Consider the following 24,914-nt stretch of genomic DNA (forward strand, 5'->3'; position numbering starts at 1 on the left):
ATAGAATGTCAGTAGTTTCTTGATAACAAAGCAATAGAATGATATCATATTATTATAACTACATACATACCTATGCCTTGATCCTCATAACTGGCAATATACTGACTTGCATAACTCAATGCAGTTGGTGCAAACAGACTCTGCAGTAGATAAAGAGCAAAACAATGACTTATCAGTGTGAGCTATGAATGACCTATTAAAGAAAAGCTTTTCATCAGCTCTGTATGCTGTACGTACAAACAAACAAAAAAAAAACACAAAAAAGCATCTAGCCTTACACTTGTCATGTGTTTCTATTCTATGGTATTTTTTTCTCTTTTGCTTCATTTTTGAGTACCCTCCCCGGACTAATAGAACCATTCAAAAATTTTTCTAAGTATCACTTGTATGCCTATTTGAAATCTGATTATGTCACCAGATAACCAATGTTTGATTAATGACCTCAGAATTGGAAGTGATACTAGTAAATGAATCAGACTAAGTGGTAATGCTAATTTGATCCTCTTGGGAAGGCAGCGTTGGAAGAATCCCACCACAAGGGTACCACCTAGTGGAAGGGATGGAATTGCAGGACTTGCAGCTAAGGACCCTGTGGAGCATGGGCCCTCTAAGGAGTACATACATGCTATTAGTGGAATGATAGGTGTGCTGAAGCTTGAATTCATACAGGATCCATAGTCGTGGCCATTGTAGTATGGGTTTTACCCAACAGAGTTGATTATTAGAACCATACAAAACCTTCTTCACCAATGGCTGATGGCTGCAATTGATGGCTCTCATAGTCATGGGCATTGTAGTATAGTTTTAACCCAATAGGGTTGATTATTGGAACCATACAAAAAAATTTCCTTCCCAATGGATGATGGCTGTAATCTTTGGATAGTTCTTCCCTCTGTCAGTGTACTAGGATATTAGGGGCCAGGAAGAATAAATTGGCTTTTTTCACCCTGATCGTAGTGTTCTGGAATGTATGCATGTGTGCATGCATGTGCATTTGACAGAAGTGCATGCAGTCCTATGTCCACTACCTATCCACATAATCCTGAGACATCTTTTGTTGCAAACCAAAGTAAGACACTCATGACATTGAGAATTAACCATTACCATATAAGAGCTCATGTATTACTGTTTTTGGTGTTTTCTACTTTATGTTCTTGTTAACATCAGTTTCCTGCCAATTTTTGATGTCTTCATACAAGTGAAGAATTAAAACAAGGAGAACATATATGTGCTGTACCCTGACAACCCCACTGCATTCAGAAGTTCACTTTTGATAGTATTTCTGTGCTAATTGCCTACACAGGAGAACTATACACTCTTGTAAAGATATATATTCAACTGTCTACTGCAAATAGACTGATTTAATTTCACACTGACTACATGAAATCATAATAATCCCAATCCAAAACCGTGCATATCTTAATATCGAAGTAATTTTTTCTGGTGTTACAAAGCCCACAAAAAGAGAGTCATTGTAAAAGCAGCAACATAATAGAAAAAAATCTACTTAAGGTGGCTCCATTGACAAAGTTTTTTTGTAGTGTTCATAAATATTGTATTTGTGCTTGTATGCTTTATCTAGACATTCCAAATGTTAGCTGTGTTATGTGCATTATTTATCAGACCTACTTGAAATTGTTTTCAGTGTGTGTGTGTGTGTGTGTGGTGGGGGGGGGGGCAGTATGCCCCCCAGCTATGCTAATTTGAATATAACCTGGTTTTATAAATATGTTTTTATTATAAAAAATAGCGCATTTTAGAAGCAATATTATTGCATTTACATGCTTTACTGATGAGTATTTCTGTGTATATAAAGTAGATAAAAGTACAATGGCTGACTTTATAGAACAGTTGAACATAATAGTTGACTTTATAGAATAGCTGAACACAAACACTTTTAGTTTTAGATATACATAGGACAGAAATATGTTTTTTTTTTTCAGATTTCATGTTAATGCGTTATGTGGTAAAGGCAGTAACAAAAAAAACAAAAAAACTGAACTTAAACCTACCCACTATCCTCAGTATGTTCGCTATACTAGACCTCATCAATTCAGACTGAAATGTTTAGTCTTAAAAAAGCGGATTTTGCTTCTAATTTGGTGTTATTTTGTAAATGCAGAATGTCTTAAGGTTTTTGCAGCAGGAATATAAATAATCATTGAAACTGATTTGAAGAGATTAGCAAATTTGTATGTGGATGCTTTATTGCAACAAAATCCTGATCGACACTTATGTTGAGATACCATTTACTTTTGTAAATTAATTTAATTATGTTGCAGAACAGATAGGAGTGGTAATATTACTAATTCATAACTGGAGGTATTGCTATCAGATGCCAAATCTCCAAAAGCACTGGTTATTGGTCCTAGAGTTTCTTTTTCCAAAAGTAGGAGTTTACATTCATTTTTTTTTTTTTGTTCATAACAGGCATGCAAAGAACATTGCCAGAGCAAGTAGTTTGCTTTAAGAAATGTTTACATTGCACAGGTGGTTAAAGTTCAGAATTAATATTCCCATGAATGGCATATTATTAAATATTTGGTGGTTTATGGTTTTTGCTCTTGTGAAAAAATATATGCAGGTAAGACTTGTATAATGTTGCAAACATGCATACCTGAACATATCTGGGACATGAGAAATTGCAGGTAACAGCATCCCGAAAATGAACATTTCATAAAGTGTCTTGGAGTTTTTAATCAAAAATTTTTTTGGACTCCAGCATTAAAACTACTGCCAGGTAGAGACAGAGTGACGTATATGAAGCAGGAGAAGCAGTAGTGAATTGTCACTTCACAGAGCAGTAAGCCCAAAAACCTGAATGCTATGTTTACTTTGAAACAGTTTTAAAACAAACTTCAATATGAAGTTAGAGGGATACTAATAATTGTAATGGCATACGTATTATCTATGCTTGGTATGTTATGGGACACATATACCTTTATTTATTCAACATTTGTTGACCTGGAAAGTCTGACTAGGACAGAGCCTATTTTCAAGTTGAATGCAGGGAGGACATGCAGACTCCACACAGAAGGGACCCCAACAGAGAATCGAACCGGAGACTCTCTTGTTGTGAGGTGACAACGTTAACCACTGCATCACCTTTACATGTTATGAAAAAAACCCTCTCAAGACTGGTTATTTGTATAACTGTTTATAAACAATGAAAAATATTCTGGCAATTTATACTTCTTGAAACATCATGTTTGGTCCATGGTGCTAATGTTTTGTTTTGTTAATCCGCACTGTACTGAAATAGTACTCAGACACTACACTAATAAATTAAAATTTTCTATTGCATCCATAAGCAGTGGATTTTCTTCTGCTGCATTGCATTTATTTATTTATTTGTTTTTTTTCCCCTTTGGGAGATTGCTCAACAGTGGACAGTGAGATTTTGCACTTTTCCCACTGTTTTGTGAATTTAGAATTGTTATATATAGTTAGCAGGGGACACAGGATGGAGTCGCTCACATATGGGGTGTAGCTTATTTATCTGATTTAATGAGTTTTAGCCATTTGTGGTTGATGTAGTGTATTTTGATGTACTGGATCGGTGATGTAGACACGTGAAATGTTGTTTTAGTAGAACCACAACATAAATAAATGACTTTACTTTTGAAGAAATAGCTTAATTTCTTTGCTCAGAATTATTTGTAAAAAGTTTGCAAAATCTTTTTCAATACCTCGTTATATTTTGAGATTGTGGCAATAGCAAAACGGAAAATGGAAGAAGAAGAAACAAAACATTAAACACATTAAAGACATTTGATTCAATTTTACATCATAAATTGTAGGATCTCCACCATCGTCTGTAATACAGCTGCTACTGCAACATACTGATAAATACAATTATAATGGGGTCTGGAATGATGTCACATACTACCTGTGGTAGGAATGATGTCATATATTAAGTGCTGGTAGGAATGCATAAAACTAGAACACTTACCAGCAAACTCTTCCCTGAGAAGCCTAGGCTACTATCCATCGATACCATGACAATGAAGGGAAAGAAGGAAATGATGTAGATGAGGCTGCCACTTAGGCCAGCAATATTGGTCTGGTCAAAAAATGCACTGATCAGGAAGCTCATGGCAATGATGGAGAAACTGTAGTCCAGTAAGTAGAGGAAAATAATGAAGCCATTGGAATGTGGAAGGATCCTCCCTCCCTTGAGGATAATTGTCAGAATTATCACAGTCACAAACAGGAAGAAGGCACATTCGAGGAACCAGGCAAAAAAATGGCTGGCAGAACTGACACCCATCATCTTCATGTACTGTAGAAACAGAAAGAAATTGAAATGGTTCACTTGTTAAGCAATAATCAAGTTACATATCACTGTGAATTAACCATATACATATATATATAGATTAGGCAGGGCATGAAGCAAAACTGCCATCTAAGTTCATAGCATGATTACCACCGTACCTTTGAATAAATGGATTTACCGCCACTGCATTGACCTTGGTGTGTGGGAACATTTACACGCAAAGACTCTTTCACACACACATACCTACACACATACACATGTGCACACATGCATGCACATGCATATCCACAGCAAACATCTTTACTTTCAGTGTAAGGACCAGAGAAGTTAACATGCATGCAAAACAATATTACTGCTTTCTGTGCAATTTAATACAACATTTACAAAGATTAACTGCCAAGCCAGCAGATGAAGACACTTTATTAAACCTATTTGTAAAATAATTTCTTAGTTTCATGAAGGTAGTGTGTGGAGATGAATAAGTGCAGCAGATGTGCTTTCTTTGGTACACTAAAAGGGACAGATGTGATTCATATTTATGAAATGCGGTAGTCTTGGGGGGGCCAATAACAGTCGCATATTCCTGAAGGTTTTGCAGGAACACCTCATAGCATTAGTGTAACAGGCACACCTGTGCTGCAGAATGACAGGCAGCACTGTATGGTACTAGTGAATAAGGCCACTGATTACTATACAGCCTGTCTTACCAAGTGACTGCAATAGCTACTTCATGTGTCATGCTATACAATAACCAGCTGCTGTATGCATTATCACTATGTACTGCCATCATTAGTGATTGTGAGTCATGAAAGAATTGTAGTCATTGGGCATGACATTACTGGTCATTTCCATATTGTAGTAAGAAGGTAGGTTACCAACATCAGGGTGTGGAGGTGGGACAAGGGGGCATGTGATAGCAGGTTTAACTGCACTGGTGGGCACTCTGTTACAGGTAATACTTTTCCTTCTGTGCAATGGTGTTTTATTTCATGCACTAGTATGTTGCTCTGTACTGTCTACAGAGCAATTGACTGATAGGGTAGGAAGATGACTGCATTGACAAATGCAGCACCATTGTGTAGGATGCCACTGTATCTGATATGGTATACTTCTGGGACAAGTTTGTACTCCATTGCTCCTGGTGGCTTTGTCAATGGGAGGCAGTTTAACATATGTGACTAGGTGGCTAGTGTGCAATGGATCAGAATTACCCACAAGTCTTACATGATCTTGCTGCACTACAGTACCATATCTATGAATTACAATGTACTTTAGTCTATAGTACACAAAGTCCTAAACTGCCAGACATCCTCATTATGAATACAGCCCCCCACCCATATCAGGAAAATTACATTGTTAAACTTAGACAGAATGGGTGTTGTGGGGGAAACAGTAGGTTTTGGTAACAGTGGAACTGTTATTTGTACAAGACGGTGTGATTGCATGGGCATATTTTGGATGAGTTAGGTTTTGTGCTTTATATAAGTGTATTTACTTAAGCATAGTTTCCCTACAGTTGTACAGTCATGGAGTAAGTTTTTATATATATATATATATATATATATATATATATATATATATATATATATATATATATATATATAGGATCTGGACACATGCTCGACTAGCATATGTCCGAATCACAAAACATCGAACACACCTAAATGAAATCGCTTAACATCGAAAAGCACTTCTGTGTATGTGTGCCTTTTTCATAGATCGGACTACAGTGCGAGTAAGGGAAAATTCCCTTTTCCCCACTGTAGTGTTATCTTGGAGTGAGAATATTAAAGTAGGGGGGGTGGGGGGTGCAGGGGGGCTAGAAACGTAGATTTTTTTTGAACTACACATACACGGAAGTGCTTTTTGATGTTAAGCACTTTCGTGTATGTATGTTCGATGTTTTGTGATTTGGACATATGCTAGTCGAGCATGTGTCCTAGACCCATATATATATATATATATATATATATATATATATATATATGTGTGTGTGTGTGTGTGTGTGTGTGTGTGTGTGTGTGTGTGTGTGTGTGCGTATATAGATACAGATATATAGATAGATATGTAAGGGGGTTGTGGGGATGAAGCCTCTCATATGGGCAATGAAGGGGGGGTCTTGCCTCTTGCAAATCCCTTACTATTGTGTGGATGTGTGGTATTTCATCAAAAGGTTTGTTCAATGAAGTGAAATCAACAGAAAGTTCCTCTGAAGGGCATGAATCAACTAGTTATAGAGCATATGTCGACAAAGACCTTTGAAAAGTACATTCTAGAAAGAAATGCTTACATCCATCATTGTTGGCTGCAGCGGTCACCCATGATATTTTCATCTGTAGCCTTCTATGCTCAGGAACCCAAATTATGGAACTCATTTCAGAGTGAATTTAAATCCATTCCTTCTCTACTTTTATTTTGAAAAACAGATTAAGGCATTCTGTTTTCAAAACTAGTACATAAGTCTTTATGCATGGGTATGTGATTTATCTATAAAACACTCTGTCTTTCTAGATGACTTTTGATCATAGATCATACTGACAACCAGTATTTTTGCATCTGATTTGTAAACGGTATTAAGCTATGTTTGTGTTTTTGTTGTTAAGTTTCTGCCTAACACAGGTCTGTGTACACATTCCATATTTCTATCATTATCTATTTATATAAGATGAAAGAGCCTGCATATAGCAGAAGCCATGTCATCATCCCAATGTGCCAAAAGCCGAAGAACAAAGAGTGCATGGTACCATTGTTGTATTCAAGGACACCCATGACAGACAGCAAAAGCTTACAAAGTTCAGTAAGATCTTTCCTGGAAAATATCCCTTATATCTGTCCCAACATAGGGAACTGAATCACCCCCCCCCAAAGCTCAATTATTATAGGATAGGGAAACCTAGTTCCACTTCCAGTGCCATGGACAAACAACAACTGAAGCTTTCTTTCCACTCAAAGGGCATAACTGTGTTATTCAATAGTCATAAAGACATACTTTTACTATTCAATTCTTGTAACTCCTTTCTAGAAAATACCAATGGGAATACTAAGAACAAGTTGCAAATTAGTGAAAAAACAACCATTTTCACTGCCTATACCTTTTGCAGCAAGTGCATTAAGATATCATTTCATTTATTTTAACAGTATTGTTTGGAATGAAACTTTAGTTGTTTTTTTGTCGTTGTCCTTTTTCTTCTTCAATACAGTTTCCAAGACAGGGATGACATGTACTCCACATATTTTTATTACCTCATGTTTCCATATAAAGGGAAAATTGGCTTTAATGGATGGCGGAATAATATTAATTCAGCAAACATGATTCTGTTTGGTTCCCTTAATACCACAAGATGGCAGAAGAATCTTCCATAATTTCCAAAGTTAAACAAAGAGGATGTGGTAAGGAACCCAAGGTGGCCATTTGCAAATAAATTCATTTTCTTAGTAAACTTACACACCCTAATTACTGAGACCTAATTATTATGGCTAACAATTAGAATTAATGGTTTAGACATTCATAGAGGAATAGTAGATTAATTGTCCTGAATGGCCATTTTAAGCTTGGCCAATAGCCTGAAGTCTGACTCAAACCCTGCAACTTAAGTCTAGTGTCTATGAGGAGAAGACCTTAACCATTATGTCAAACCAACCCACAATTTTTAACTCTTTTCTATATTAATAGCTGCTAGGAGTGTGAAGAGCAGCTATCTCTGTGTCCTGGGAGAGGAAAGAGCTAAACATCTTGGCCAGGAATAAATTGTCTTTCAAATCAAATCCTGCATATTCCTGCCAGGAATAGATCAACATGGACAAACTTATCTACAGTAATGGGCAAGCTTGGCCTAGGTATACAAAATTAAATGCGACAAAGACTAGTTGAATTCTGTCAAGATAATTCACTAGCTATAAAATAATTTCTGTTTCTACAGCCTAAGAGATGTCTTTACATATGAATATCACCAGATGGTTAATATCAAAATAAGACTGATTACATATTTTACAGGCAGAGATGAAGAGCTGTATACAAACAGCAAAACAATAGTTGGAACTGACTTTGGCTTCTTACTGGAAAGTTTTGAATCAAATCAAAGAAAACTGAAAACATACCCAGACCAGCATGATACAAGCTCAACAACGTTCGGTGAAGAACATATTTAAGGGACTAAACCACTGGATAAAGTGCCTGAAGAACTATGGAAAGTAATTTTGGATGTTGTCCAATTAGAAGCAAAAAATATTCCATACAGAGAGAAAATTAAGAAGGCAAAATGACTTTCCGTGGAGGCTTTAGAATTGGTAAAGGAAATAGGAGATCAAAAGGGAATGGAACAGAGAAAAAGATATTGAATGAAAAGTTCCGGAGACTGGAGAGAAGAGATATGAGGGATATTTAAACGAGAATTGTAATGATATACAAAGATAATAGAAAGGGGAAGACGAGAGATCTCCTCAAGAAGATTGGTGATATTAAGGAAAACGTCCATGGAAAATGAGCAGGATAAAATAAAAAGATGTGACCAACCTAGTACAAGAAAAAGATATTCAGAACATGTGGCTGGAGCTTAGAATTATATAAGAAGGGTCCCAAAATTACTGGTGGGTACAGTGGTATGTTCTTTGATATGGCATCAGGCATCCTCGGCAAAGAAGTCAAATGGGCCCTAGAAATCCTCTTTAGCAACAAGAATGTAAGACGTGATGGCAACTCTACTGATTCATTTTTTTAATTTGCGCAAAATGAAGATGTTACTGTGTAGCGCATAATTTGAAGCCACTCACAGATAAACTGCATTCATAAATTGAGCATTTTATCAGTGAATGGCTCCAAATATCTTTGTTTTATTTTATGTTTTATTGGTTTATCTGGACTTATCTCCTAGCATAATTTTTTGATTAGTTGCTCATAAATTGCCAGTAAATTTAGAAGACATAATAGTGGTCATTGGCTTGGAAAAGGCCAGTTTATGTTCCAGTACCAAAAAAGGTTAATGCTGAATGCTGAACAGAGCTCAAACTATCAAACATTCCACTTGTTTCACTTAGTAGCAAGGTAATAGTTAATATTCTGAAAGATAAACTCCAGTGATATATAGATGAAGACTTACCAAATGTAAAAGATGTTTTTAGAAGAAATAGATGCACCAGGAAATCAAGTTGCCAACACCTGCTGTTTAACACCGAATGTAACAAACTACAAAAAAAATATACATATGCTTTCTTAACTGTTTGAAAGCATTTGATTGTATGAACCATAATACAATGTCAGGTTCTTAGAGAAATGGGGATAGAGGTCTCCTTATTTGTCTCTTGAAGAATCTGCATGCATAGCATACCAAGATGCAACAATCAGAACTGAATTTGCAGTAATTATTCAGTCAGAGTACCTCACATTCACCTTTAATAATTAATGGAAAATCAATAGACTGCAGCCTCTATTCCCACACCAGTAGTTAGATTTAATGTCCAGTACTGACACGGCAGCACAGCATAAGGGGGGTGCTGCACTCGGAGTGCGGTATCCTTCAGATAGGATATTAAACTGGGGTCTCATCTATTTATATTTAGGGAGAGAAAGAAAAAATAGAGATCTATCTATCTATCTATCTATCTATCTATCTATCTATCTATCTATCTATCTATCTGTCTATCTATCTGTCTAATGAAAATGAGTTAGATGAGTCAGATGCTGGTATCAATCAACAATGAGGGGAAACATATTAACAACTTTAGGTATACAAATTATACCACTCTGATGGGTGAAAGCATGAAAGAGTCAATGAAGATGAAACGAGAAGACACAAAACTTGGTTTGCTAGTCACTGTAACAGTAAATCATAACATTAAAGAAGTTAAGATTTTGTCATCTATTCCTATCAATTCTTCATAAATATATCTCCTCATGCAAAAAAAACCAAAAAAAAAACAAAAAAAAAACCAAACAAACAGATCTTTTCATGCTTTTAAGTTTCTACTTCCTTCTGATTCAACTCAATGCTCTGGCTTGAAGTGCTGAGTTATTTTAATGATATGCAACACCTGCTCGCCAACCAGTTAGAAGATGCTTCACTTTTTACCATGTTTTACATAGCATTTGCAAACTGCAATACATAATTTAAACGTCCTTAACACTAAATGCTCAAATGTCACTTCTGCAGCAACTTAGAACAGAAAATAAATACCTAAGGAGGACAGGTGACCAGAACATTTAAACAAAGCATTTCAAGTAAAAAATAAAGTTGAATACACTCAAAAAACATTGGAAGTAAATGACTTTGTACTTTTCCAAAATATGTCTACTAGCAAGCTGAACTACTTTTAACGATCAGATACAGTTACCTCATGGAGTCGTAACTCTTTCTCATGAACCTGTTTCTTCACGAATGATGCAATAAATAACACCCAGGCGATCATGAGGATAATTGGGAAGGAATACGATATGCTGTGGAGTAGACTGCGAAGAAAACAAAGCGATAAATATTACTTAGATGGTGGAAAAGTTAAAAAAAATATTCAATTAATGCACAATCAAATTACCTATTGAGGTGAAAAAAGCAGAACGTAAAGCTGAATAGTGTGAATAGTATGAATGTAATTTACTTAATAGCATAAAGAAATGTAACTAAAAGTCAGACAGATGATAGCATGCACAGGAAAAGTGTCATTCTGTTAATGCCTCTTTCACTGAATGCCATAGTAGTGAATTCCCTTTTCTCCATCATTGTGAAATCTTGGAGTAGGTATATTCAAGATTGTGGGGGGTGTGACTGTGTTCTCCCATAAGGGGAAGGGGTGAATTGGAGTTTACTCACTGCAAAAAAAAAATGTTTTGAGGTTTGCTGAGTGATTTCAGTGAAAATTTTTCCAGTGAAATGAAATTCAGTGTAAGTTTTGTTGATCTAGCAACATCAATATGCATGAACAAATATAGACAGAGATGGACTGGAAAGCAGCAATCATTTAATTAAAGGTGAGGACAGCTGTCATGCCAGAACAGAAGAAAACAGTGATATTAGAAAAAGGACTATGAAGCATATAGTAGCTTTGGCACTTGATGGTGCAAGAAAGGAGGATCTGCATATCCAGCCTGTGGGTGGAAGGATGGTGACTGGTGCCTGGTTTGAGCTGCTGCTCTAATGACAAGCCCATTCTATTGTAGGCATCCAGTGCTGAGAAACACATGCATATAAATACCCAGGCTTGTGATGTTAGCTCCTGTTGGTGCACCTTAGGAGAACATTCACATATGAACCAGGGGCATAGACAGCCATTGTAGTTATACAAGTGCTCAAATCACCACCACAGGCAGAGTTAAGGCAAAATAAAGAAAAAAAATGCCCTTGTTGCTAGGATGCTGCATGGTGAGAGCACAAAGCCATCCTCATGGCTGCATGGATGATAGCAACATTTGGACATGGTAGTGTCTGATTGTGTGGATGTTTGAAGGTCAGCAGGCATTAGATCAAAAACAATATTGAAACAATATCCATGTTTGAGCCAAAATGTAGTGATGAGGAGAAGCAGTCAGCACTGGAGAGACATCATTTACATGTAGACTGGTTGCATAGCTGATAGGTCCATAGTATATCAGGCAATGTCTCCTACCATCCAATGTAGCATTGCTATATTAAACACATTGTGCAAAGAACAGCATTCCTTGGGTGGGTGGGGTGGGGTGCTAATGTAAACTATCTCCTGAACAGAGCAAGGCAATATCATGGACAGGCAGCCATTGCATCTGGCTGCACTCTTTTAGACTGTAGAATTTTATCTATTTATTTATTGCATTTGTTAATCAGAGTGGTCTATCTGAGCCATGCAAGACCCCTTTTCAGTGGAGGCTTGGGACAAAAGCTCCACATAAAGTACATGACACCTATGTCTCTAATGGACACAGACAACCTGTAAATGGTTCACCTCCCAGGCCCTTGCTTGTAAATGTTTCATCTCTCAAATGCCTGTTTACACTTATCAAGGGTATCAGAACTTGTCAGAGATTTGGGATGCATGGCTAGGTTTAAAAAGGCCCTTGTGGTCATTAGTCAAGTAAACACCTATGAACCTATGAGCCTATGAACTATGACAATATACACTCAGTAACAGATAAAACACAGTGGGGTATAGACAAAAAAAGATATATGTCGCTCATAATATGTTTATTTAAAAGATAATGCACATTAAGAATTATAAACAGATAATCCCCATTATACAAATACAGAATAACAGTTTAGAGTGTGACATGCTGAAACTATTTTGCAGCTTAGAATTAATAAAAGAGTGAGTTGTTTGCACCAGAAGGACTAATCCATGATTTAAGGCAATTGTGAACTCAGTTAGTTTAATATGCCAGGTGAGTCAAATCTTATAAAGCTGTTGGAGGCAATAGATTAGGAGAGCAATATGAGTTCATGCTGCCATTAAAACAAAAACGGATAAGGTTCAAATGATAGTGGAAATGTATGACTAACTGATGCATAAAATAATTGTTCTCTTTGAAACATAAGGCAAAAAGGAGAATTTTTGACTGACTGGTGTTTTGAAAGGTGAATAAGGGAACAGAATGGCTGGACTTTGTTAAAATGAAGATCATGCCTTGGATAGATTTTACAATAAGTTATTGTGTATATAAAAGGTATATATATATATATATATATATATATATATATATATATATATATATATATATATATATATATAGGTTTACCATTAAAATTTCGCAGTGTAATTGCATGGCTATGAAGTATTCGAACAACAGATATTCAAATACTTCATATTTTGGCAGGTCATATGAGCGAACGGTATAATTGCGAATGGACTGTGCATTTGCAATTATAATGTTCGCTCATATAAAGGGATCGCGGTACAGTATGGTTAGGGAAATACATCCTTTTCCTCACTGTAGTGCAATCTCGGAGTTGGAATATTAGGGGGATTTGGGGGGCTTGCCTCCCTGCATAAATGTGATTTTAAGCTAGCTAGTTAGGGAGTTAAGGGAAGGGTGGGATTGCTGTTAAGTGTCGAAAATGTCGTGAGCGACATTTCCAACATTAACAGCTGTTTTCCGGCATTAGGAACGTTCGGAATTGTGTACTTTCAGCGAAACACTTCCCTAATAAGTACACTTTTTTTATTTTCAAAATTATGATAGTAAACCATATATATATATATATATATATATATATATATATATATATATATATATCTATAGATAGATATATAGATATATATATATATATATATATATATATACACACACACACACACACACACACACACACACACACACACACACACACACACACACACACACACATATGTATGTTGCTTTTACTGCTATCTGAACAGGTATGTGGTAAACCAAGGAAAGGTTTGGTGTATTTAATTTCTTGATGTGGAAAAAAGAGGGTACTGTTGTAAATTACTACAACCAGAGAAGAGATGTACCATAGAGGGTCAATATGTTTTTATAGAATATTACTTTTTAGAACCGCGCTGTAACAGAGATCACAATTTCCAGAGGTGATCAAGATGGTGGAAAATTAAATACAAACTGGCTTTCCCTTTGATTTTGAATGTATTTTTCCAAGCAGTATACAAGTATTCACCAATGCAAAGTCAAGTATGGACAAATTAAACAAAACACCACCAATGATTTCTAAAATTTGGACCAGCTAAAAGAAATCTCACAAATATTAGCACACAAAATCTAAAAGAGGGACCTGAAAAGTCATTTTAAAGTAAATAATTCTAGCTGGGTGAAAATGAAGATGAATAAAAAGAACAATTTGATCAACGCAGGAAAGAAAATGTTTATATGTTCTGCAGCTGATATGTGATGGTCACAGTGATTTTATCTGTCAACATAAAGGACTAGATTCACTAGTAGGGTTTCTGTTGGGTATGCAAGTTAATATCATGATGTTTTGAATTTTGTAAGCTAAATTATATACTTTTATATGAGCTGTTGCACTCTGTTGCAAAGTTGTTCTGTTGTCTTTGATGCATACTTATCCATTATACTCAGAAATGCTGTCATTTTAAACCAGGTTTGAAGTCACATGACAAGAAGGGGAAATGCATTCACTGTGTGTGAATAGCTCAATATAGTCAGTACAAATACATTTAGAAATAATTATTTGATCTAACAGCATTACACATTTGGGCAACATGTTCACATTTTTAAAGTAAAGATACATTTGTTGACATTTTAATAAGAGGGTTTTCCTGTTCATGCAGGTTTGTGTTCAGATTTTTGATTTCATAGTGCTACACTATGACAGGATGGCTAAATACAGTTAATTTAAAGTACAGACATTGATTATAAGGAGTTATTCTGGTGACACATGTAAATTTCAAAGCAAGGATGTATATTCTACTGTAAGAATGATAGTGGTTTTGCTGCTCATATATGTTGATGTCATGACTTTTGCCTTTTGAATGTTAAAGTATTGCAGTTCTCTATAGCCTGTCATTTTTTTATTATTATAATAATTCATACCTCCCAATTTGGAAACATCAAAAATCTGGGCAAAGGTCCATGAAAAATAGGTATAAAAGGCCAAAAATCTGGACACTGATTAGCATAAAATTTGCATACATAATCGTGTAACCCCCACAAACTCCAGTGGAACTGTGGGATGCCAATATTCAAACAAAAATTGAAGAACAGATAAAATAATAAACACAAAATATAACCAAAATATTCATGTTTTATTCATATTAACATTTGAACTTGTATAAAACTAAATGCAATTTTTTTTCTAAAAATAAAATTATCTGCTACACTAATATTAAATAACAAAATATAACCAGAACAATACTGTTTTATTTATAGTAACATTTGAACTTGTAAAAAATTGAGCTTGTATAAAACTAAAGCACAGTCTACACAGATATGTTCCTAGTTAGTTACTGTGATCCAGTGACCAAAAACTCCTCTCTGTTTACAAAACTAGCAAATCTGCTGGGCATTATCTGAACTCGTGCAAGATTGCTAAGGCCTAAAACTCCTTACCTGTATCCCTCAGGTCTATACTCTCCCTCTCATGTTTAAAAACTGCTCTAAAATACTTCCTAGGTAAAATCTGGTGATGTTCTTGCTCAAAATCAGGATAAACTGTATCCCTAAATGTGAACAAGTACCTTTTCATTCCTTATCAGTGCACAACAAATATTCAACCTATACTAGAATTGTTGCTGCAATGAACTGTAACTATAAATGTAGTTTTCCACAGAGAAGGTGAGTCATTAATGTACCATATCCATTCCTGCCCACTGTTCTGAAACTCAAATGCTAGCCTAGCAAACAATAAAAAAAAAAAAACTGAACCAAAATATATGTCAACAGTAGAATTTGCGTCTTAAAAATCTGATAAAAATCATTAACGTAGAAGTTTCAAACTAGTATTGTAATATAAGCATTGAGTACACATATGACATCCTGTATTAAAACAACAAAAGCACATGCAAAGTAAAGGGAAAGAAATCAACTTAACCTTCTAAACACACACACACACACACACACACACACACACACACACACACACACACACACACACACACACACACACACACACACATCTACCTTTTCTCTCCTTTCATACCGCGACACAGTCATACACACACCTACTTTCTTACACAGTAACCCACACACGCTTTCTCTCTCATACAGAGAAACGAACCACCAGTTAAACTAACACACATACTCATACATTCATATACCATACCTCTCAACCTCAAAGTAGAATAAATGTGGACAAAGCCAAACAAAATGCAGGAACAAAGGTCATAAATAAGGGACAAATGTTAAATATTGCTCAAATAAACTTGGAAGGTTTCTAGAATAATAGCCTTTGCAACAGCATACACTTTCTGAAGGATATGAAGATGGAAATTCAAATATGTCATTATTTAATGACTTCAATCTTCAGTGATTTGCCAGAAAACTACAAAATTTATGAGGAAAACATCATAAACATGGACATTCTCTGAAAATCTGGTTAGTTGAAAGGTCTGTACTTAACATACCCCTCATCTTTGACAAAACTGAGAATACTGGGTGTCAAAGGCCCAAATAATTTGATAATTTTACATATTAATGTAATCCACTTTCAAAAATAACAGAACAGGTTTGTATCAACATTAATTTCTGTATAATAAAAAATATTAAACTCTAATGTGTGGTATAACAGACTGAAATCCACAGTGATTTATCAGAAAAAAAATATATAAGGCACTTCCACTGGGCAAAACATGAGGCAACATGCAAACTCAAAATTGCGAGAATTTGAAGAAAGCAATCCCTGTTCCCACTCCCCTCCACTGCTGGGCAGAGTTTGGTTTAGGGACCATGTTGAGAAGAAACAGACAGACCTCGGAAAATAAAGTAAATTTTCAGCACTTCATAATGAGAAAACCCAGTCAGCAATCTCCATACAAAACTCCAAACCTGTGTTTTGTAATTCTTCTTACCATGAGACTTTTGGGTGATAGCTGGAACTTGTATACAACTCGTGTACACAGTAATGAGATTTAGTTGTGTTTTGTAGCCCATCATTAAGACCAACAAGCTTTTTTAAAAAAAAAAAAAAGTGTTCGCTCCTCAAAGGGGTGTTCTAATTGTATATGTATCACCCATCTTGTAGTAAGTTAGAAGTTCAATAAAATGCATTTTGTACTGCAAAATATCAGGGGATTGATGCTACGGCAACTGTGACAAAATAAAACTTTATGGTGCAACTGGCAACATGTATGTCTTTTAAGAAAGTTATTTGTTGGAATTACACAAATCGCATATATATATATATATATATATATATATATATATATATATATATATATATATATATATAGTCTGTGGTTAAATTAAGGTGAAAGACGATTCATAAAAAATTACAAATACAGATTACAGAAGTATGTTCAAAGCCCACTGGCTGTACACTTTACAAAATTAATGTAAATACTGAAATTCAGGCTTTGCCATCTCACAGAGGCATGGCTGTCAGCCTTCCATTTCCAAATTAAGGAGCACTACCTCTGACATGCATTCACTAACACTACTGTGGCACAGAAAGTTTAAAGTCTGACGTAAGTGCAGACTGAGTTTACATCCCTTGTCAGCGTGTGTGCATGTGAAGCATGCATGGTTCTCCATTAATTTACTGTTGAAGTTTTATCTGCATTCTGAAATCGTGATTTAAAGGGGCAAATCAGGAATTCGTGGCACCCTATTATTATGAGACCAAAAAACGGGAAATACAGAGAAATTCGGTACAGTTGAGAGTTATACAATAATCTTTTTTTGTTCTTCAACTCTAATTAAGTTTGCCATGGAAATGTTGTAGTTTTTAAACACCTAACATAATATATAAAAAAAGATTTTATGTATTTACTATGTGAAGATAGAATAATGTGATTCATTTAAAGTATAAATGCTGTTTAGAAAGGGTTATTTAACCTGTAAATATATATTGCTAACATGTTAGGTGGATTTTCTATAAAATTTATTGTCAAACAATCTTGAGTGTGTTTTTTATGTCAATGTAGTTTATAGCTGTACACATGGGTTTATATCACAAGATGGACTCTTTGGCAAGTCGAACTTCATATGGTTGAGACCATATGTTTGACTTTCTGAAAATTCAAAAACAAAATTACTAAAATCTATGTTTTTGCAGGGGCAAGTCAAAAGGATGAGTAATGCACACACAATCATAATCCTGCACCTCTGATGTGGGGGATTTACCCCCACATCCCATGCAAATTATAAATACCAACCCAGTGATTGCACTACAGTGGGGAAAAGGGTAAATCCCCTGATCCCCACTGTTCTGCGATCTCCATACAAAAACTTTGACTTTTCTGAAAATCGAACATGTGGTTTCAACCATATTAAGTTTGACTTTCCAAAGAGTCAATCTTCTGAAAGGGACCTTTGCGCATAGTAATGCCATGTTGACATTGACCCATATGTTATAACTATTAGTTTCAGAAAACAGGGATTTATTTTTTTACATAAGTTTAAATGCGGTGGTGGTGCTGCGGTAGCGGTGTCGCCTCACAGTAAGACGCTGTCCGGTTCAATTCTCAGCTAGAGCATCTTCTGCGTGGAGACATGCATGAATGGGCATACCTTCATTGAAGGTTGTGCATCAGGTCTGGCAAGCTGGTACGTAAAAATCAACTGCCAATCATTAGCAGACCAGAGTTCCGCTGTGGCGACCCCTAACCGGGAAAAGCCAAAAGACACAAACAAACATAGGTTTAAATATAGATACAGCTGCAATTATTAATAGTATGAGAACTTCTATGTTAAGAAAATAGACCTATTTATTATTAGTTTTACAGAGTTATTGAATGAGTACTTTGCATTCTTTATAGTAGAGGTAACCATTTTTAATATATAAATGGTGTGGGTCCCTATCACGTAATCGAACTTCCAGAATTTCAAACACCAGAAATTCGAACTTGGAAGTTTGAAAGCTGAAAATGTCGAAGCCATGGAAATCTGAATTCTTTCCCAGGGAAAGAATTTTGTTAGCCATTTCTGCGGATTTGACATTTTCTCCACTGTGGTGTGAAAGTTATGGAACGTGTTAAGGTAAGTGTGCGATTGTGACGGATGGTGGGGTTAAGGTGCGGGTAAGGTAAGTGTGCGATAGTGACGGACTTTAGGGTTAGGGTGCGGGTAAGGTAAGTGTGCAATAGTGACGGACTTTAGGGTTAGGGCGTGGGTAAGGTAAGTGTGTGATAATGACGGACCTTAGGGTTAGGGTTTTGGTTAAGGTTAGTGCATAGATAGTTGTGTATGTAAGGTATAGTGTAGGTTTATACGGTTTTTGGGGTGCTTGTGTTGTGTGTGTCTGTTTTTCAGAACATTCTACAGTTTCGATGTTATCACAGTTCGATCTTCCAAGTTTGAACTTATGGTGTTCGAAATGTTGGAAGTTCAATTATGTGATATAGACCCAATGGTGTACTGTATACACTGTTAAGTGGGAGTTTGCATGAAAAATGCTTATAAAACCATCTCCCATTACATTTCTACTATTCTTATGATGATTAAAGTAGATTGTTTGATTTTATATTACCATTCCAGATAAAATATGTTAATAATCAAGTATATAAATGCTGCTGAGTGCTTGAAGTGGGATGTTCCATAATGGACAACTCTTTATCTACTCTAGTGGAGTTTATATTCATTATTCACTCTTAGCCCAATACATTGCAAAGAAGCATTCAGAAAAAGGCTATTAGTGAGTTTAACTCAAGTATTTCAATTGATATCAAGAGATATCTATACTACAAAGGATTTGTTGGAATGTTGATGAGGTTAGGGGTGTGTTAGGATTTGTCAGACAATGTGTAAGCTAAATCTAAGTATAGTTTAAATATAACGGAATTCGGTAAAGAGACTTTTTTATTATTTTTATGGTATACAGATTATTTGATATGGCAGTTCCAGTGTGACTGGCATTATGTAGTAAGCTCTTGAATCTATAACAGACATTACAAGAAGACTAGTTATATAGCTGTTAACCACAAACATTTATTTGAGTGGATTGTCATTATACAGTAGTGTTACGTTGGACAATTCCTGGCGTGATTATGATTGTGTGTGTATTACTTATCCTTTTGGTGCGTTAATTATTTTGTTTAGATAGCTTGATGGCTGTCCTTATCAGGGGGAACATTTTATGACTGATATTTGATACATGAGTATTTAACTTAATTCTGTACCTGAAAAGGTAAAACATGAACAAATGTTTAATGATAGCCAGTAGGAGTTGGGCTGTTTCTCATTTCTAAAAGAAAGAAGGTAGGAATTTGGAGGACAGCATGACATTTCAATACTGTAACTTATGCAATAATCTTCTTCTAAAATGAGAATGGAAAAATTACTTCTTTTATCTTTTCCATTTTTATTACTTTGGGTCAAGTTTTCTGTTGGTTATGCTAATGGACAGACCTGGCTTGTTTTTGCTGGAAGCACAGGCATGTAACAGACTGATGAGGGTAAATAATGGATGATTAGAGGACGTATGTTAATAGTGGTGTAGCTGAGCTGACCAAGTGTGACTACTATGAATGTATAATATTTTTAGAGCCTTCATAAGTACAGAAAAAAAAGTGACGTGAGAAGAAGATAAAGTAATGAGGGTGACTTATTCACATGAACATCATCTGATGCGCATGACTAAATTATCTTATGATGCTCTCTAAGAATAAGACATTATGTGAATAACTTCTAAAAGAAATAGTACAAGCTTCTTTCCATGAAACCTCATGTTTTCAAATATAAATTGATTACACATTTAAATTAATAGCAAGATTTGTAAGTTGTGATAATGAAGATGTTAGCTGGTTACACCAGGATGATGACGTGTCCATGAAGGGATTAGCTGGGGTGTTGAAAGTGTGGTTTTCAAGTAAGATGTTGTAAGAGAACAGGATGTGCACTGGTTTACTTGTAAGCTAGTAAAAGGTTAATTACAGCGTTGGAAAGAAGCAACATAATTAAGTATTAAAGATGTAAAGGTTATGATTTTATTGATACTATAGAGAACTGAACCCAGTTGTAGATTAGGAGGGGTCTTTACTTTTTTTCTGTTAGTATGTCAATTGAAATGTAATGTAAAAAGTGAAGATTTATTCTCTTAGATACTACATGAATCTAAAAATATTTATCTCACTGTACCAATGTATTATTTGCTGTAGTTGAAGAATGACAACAATAGATTTGAGATGCTTTGTGGAACTGAACAGACAGCTAGAATCTTAATTGCTTGTATATTAGCATATTTAAAGCAATGTTCTTAGATGGTATAAAGATCAAATTTAATGCCTGTATGTGATTTGACAGGTTCAATCAACATGGATGATTAAACAATTCATCTGTATATGCTATTGCAAACTAGGATGAGAAATGTCAGCATGGTAAAGGCTTGTGCTAATTAGAATAATGATGGAAATAATTATCACAGCTGTAACTAAAAAGGTAATATCCATATGACAATATTGAATGAACGGTTGCTATAAAAGATTTTCACCATTCTTTGAGCTGGATGTATGTACATATTAGGTAAATGCTAGGCTGGGTGCCCTTCTGGACCATTTTAAGCCTAGCCAATTACCCATTAAGGAGAATCAAACCCTGTAACTCTTTTATGAGAGGTAGACACCTTAACCATTATGCCAACCTCCATAACTAGTTATAAAGTTTCAAGAAAAAAATAAATACAGTTTGTAAAAGCAATCATTAGTAAATCACATTCTTTGACAGCAAAGTTTAGAAAATTCTGCTATCCTGTTCCATGCAGCTCTACAGTTCTAGTGACAATTATTTAAGATATGAAAAAGTATTATAATCCCATGCCTCTGTCTTAATTTAAACAGCCAAAGATGGCGGAATATCTGCTGCAGGTTTAGGGGACAGTGTGTTGCAGTGGAAGGCATTGCTAAAATACCACTTATGCATGCAAGCATGATTTAAAAACTCATCAAACAATATTTACTGGATTTTGTTTTGACAAACAAACATATGCAAATCTTAATTCACTGAAATAAATAAGCGAAGGTATTTATCAATCAATAAAAAGTACAAATCTATTTTTCTTTGGGGCATGCAAGTATTCGTACACCTGAACAGTGATTTATTTCAAGCGCATCCAAATCTACTTCAATATCTTGTGATAAAGAAGGTAAAAAGAGTTTTTGGCAAAACACAGATATTTTCCTTCCCTGAAATGTCTCATGTCCACTCCTGGTGAATCCTGTTTCATGAATTTTATGTATTACAGCATAATTCTGTAAACCAATAAATTTTTCTGCTTCCATATAGAGAAAAGGAAGTACAGTACATAAATCATTGTGCATCTGTAACACATGCTGCTATTTTTATCTACTGTACTTTTTTTCTGCAAGCTTATTAAGATTTTCTTACCGATCAGAGATGTAGCAAGGGTAGGGCATAGGTTGAATCTGTGTCGCTATTCCATCAATATTTTTGCCAGTTTGTAGGGCAATTATTGCTCTTTCAATGGATTCTTGCAGGTATATAAACCCTTTGTTATAAAGTTGATTCTTGCTTCCTGAATTCTGAGGTCCTGGGCTCCAGTATGTATCTTTGATGGAATTTGTTCTCATTGAACTCAAAAGACTGGATCTGATGGTGTATCTTACCAGTTTGGGTAGTTTTGTTTGTCCTGATGGTAATGATTTTTGTGTTGTATTATTTTGTGGCACATCAAAAATTATACCTGGAAGAAAAAATATTGCATTGAATGTCACATGATCAAAGCAATGTATTATTTTGAGGAAATATAAAATGATACCTGGAAGAAAATATTGCATTAAAAGTCACGTGACCATGAAAAGATAATGAATATCTAACAAGTAACTTTTTTCAGTTTTGAAGTGCGGTATAAGGGCTCTAGTGGTTGAGAGATGTGTAGTAAAAGTAGACCAAAATCTGACAAATAAGAATGTGTTTACAAGCAGGAGAAGGTCAGCAAACTGCTGAATCTGTAAATATGAACATTGCTTACCAACCCTGGACCCCCTTGTTCAATAAGACATAAAACAGTATTTACAAAAATGAGACTGATATCTATGGAATTCACAGTTGCATTTTGATCTTAGGAAATAAGCAACATATTCTTACTGGAGGCAGATACCTTTTTCGATTCTGAGAAAGCTACTTTTCAGCAAAAACATATTTATACAGATATGTTTCATGTTCAACCAAATTAAATCTAAAGAAATTATTCCAAAACAGACTTTGTGCTGATCTCTGACTAGCTCTCTTTCATTTTATTTTGTCAATTTTCTCAGCTTGGGATTGAACAATGACAGAAAGTTTGTAGTATAACTTTTATCTAGCAGCAGATAGTTTCTAGTTCAAGTATTAAAAAGATTTTTATGAACATTTTCTATTCATTTTCCAAATCTTTGTGCAATTTATTTACTGACTGTGTATCTATTTACAAAGGAAATGCCTCTAATTATTTATTTCAAGTGGATACTTTAATTATTTAGCTTGCAATATATCTGATTGATGGTTTATGTATTATCTTAATGATTTATGAATGCTAAGGGTGATCTGTAAACTGTATGGTATCTGCTTTGGTACAGTGACTGGTCAGTTAGATGATGCTTTTTAAAGATGGGCTTATTGTAAGGGTAAAGCGTGTTCTTCTTTTGTTAATTTTTGTAACTGGTGGCAGTATTACCAAGAAATTTTCTGAGAATATTGGTTTTGAAATTCTGTAAAATATTGTGTCATTTTGTATATTTATGGAACTGTTTTGTTTAATTTCTGTTGGTAAGGCTGCATTGGAAGATAATTGGACATCTTGTAAAAATAGCAAGGTTTATATATGCCAGATATATTGAATTATTCTTGACGCCTGCAGACAGGCAGAAGTAGCAGCTCATGACCAGTCAAAAAGACAGAAAGACTTATTATACCATGATCCCCCCAAAACGTGCACGCTGATTGGCCAGCATGCCCGTTGTAAATCGAGTTATACTAATGGAAAAAGGTCCGGTCGCCCGGACTTTTTTCCATTAGTATAACTCGTTTTTTTTAAACACTGTCTCGCTATGTTAAATGGGTTTAACATAGCGAGCAACGGAGATCTCCGTTGCTTATTTTAAAGCTGTCTCATGTTAAACCCATTTAACAAGAAAGCAAGATCTCCGTATGTTAAATGAGTTTAACATAGCGAGACAGTTTTAAATAAGCAGCGGAGATGTCCGTTGCTTATTTTAACTGTCTCGCTATGTTAAACTCATTTAACATAGCGAGATTAAAAAAGCAACGGAGATCTTGCTTTCTCCGTTGCTTTTGCCAACTCTGATGTACTGCGCAGGCCGCAGTACATCAGAACTGCCACGGATGCCAGACATCTGCGGAAGGGCAGTAAACAGGCATTATACTATGCCATTATTTAAGAAAAGTAACAGTTTCTTTTCTTAAATAATGTCATAATAGCAATAACCACTTCTGGGTGTGGGTAATGCTAAATTTACCACGGTTGGCTTTCACCGGACCAAACCATGCCAACCGTGGGTAATTAGCATTACTATTGCTATAATCTGAACTTTAGAAGCACAAAAATTTTGTCAATAACCATGTTCAAGTTTTGAAAAAGAAAGTGGACAATTAGAGCTTTATCTGTCATTATTTACTTCACTGTTTCCTACAAGAATATAATCATCAGTAAAGCAGAGGTCATATGTATCCTGTATGAGTATACTCAACTTTACAAGAGACTTCCTTGTTCCATTGAAATGAATATACTCAGCAGTGTTTTCAGTGTCTAATTTCTGAAGTCCTCTTACAGATGCATACCTAAAACTAAGGCAGCAAGGTGCCATTTGCAAACTGAAATGATTAGCAATCATGCAGGTGAAATGGTCATTATGGGAAGTACAGAGGTTCATAGAGCTAGAGTTCTTAAGAAGTGTTTGCAAAGTGTTATGATTAATATGAGATAGTTTTCAAATTAACACTAATAATGCAAAAATGGAGTGTGATACTCTCATGTTTGGGTGGTATATGCAAGCACTGTATGTCAGCAAAAGATATTTGGTGGGTAATGTGAAGACATTCTAAGACTGATTTTGTAAACGCTGTATGACCTATAGA

General features: G+C 35.3%; 1 protein-coding gene across 1 annotated transcript in view; it reads right to left on the bottom strand.

The window, feature by feature from the left end:
- The window catches only part of ABCA12 (ATP binding cassette subfamily A member 12), a 793,480-nt gene that overhangs the window by 295,118 nt on the left and 473,448 nt on the right, over positions 1-24,914 (bottom strand). The window contains exons 42-45 of the mRNA XM_044075367.1: positions 22,206-22,521; positions 10,604-10,718; positions 3,953-4,282; positions 71-140 (exon numbers count right to left, since the gene is read on the bottom strand). Of these exons, the coding sequence (XP_043931302.1) occupies positions 71-140; positions 3,953-4,282; positions 10,604-10,718; positions 22,206-22,521 (831 nt within the window). The remainder of the gene's footprint in view (positions 1-70; positions 141-3,952; positions 4,283-10,603; positions 10,719-22,205; positions 22,522-24,914) is intronic.

Source organism: Protopterus annectens, chromosome 6.part1 (genome assembly GCF_019279795.1).
Source record: "Protopterus annectens isolate FY-2018-M chromosome 6.part1, PAN1.0, whole genome shotgun sequence".
Lineage (NCBI taxonomy): Eukaryota > Metazoa > Chordata > Ceratodontiformes > Protopteridae > Protopterus > Protopterus annectens.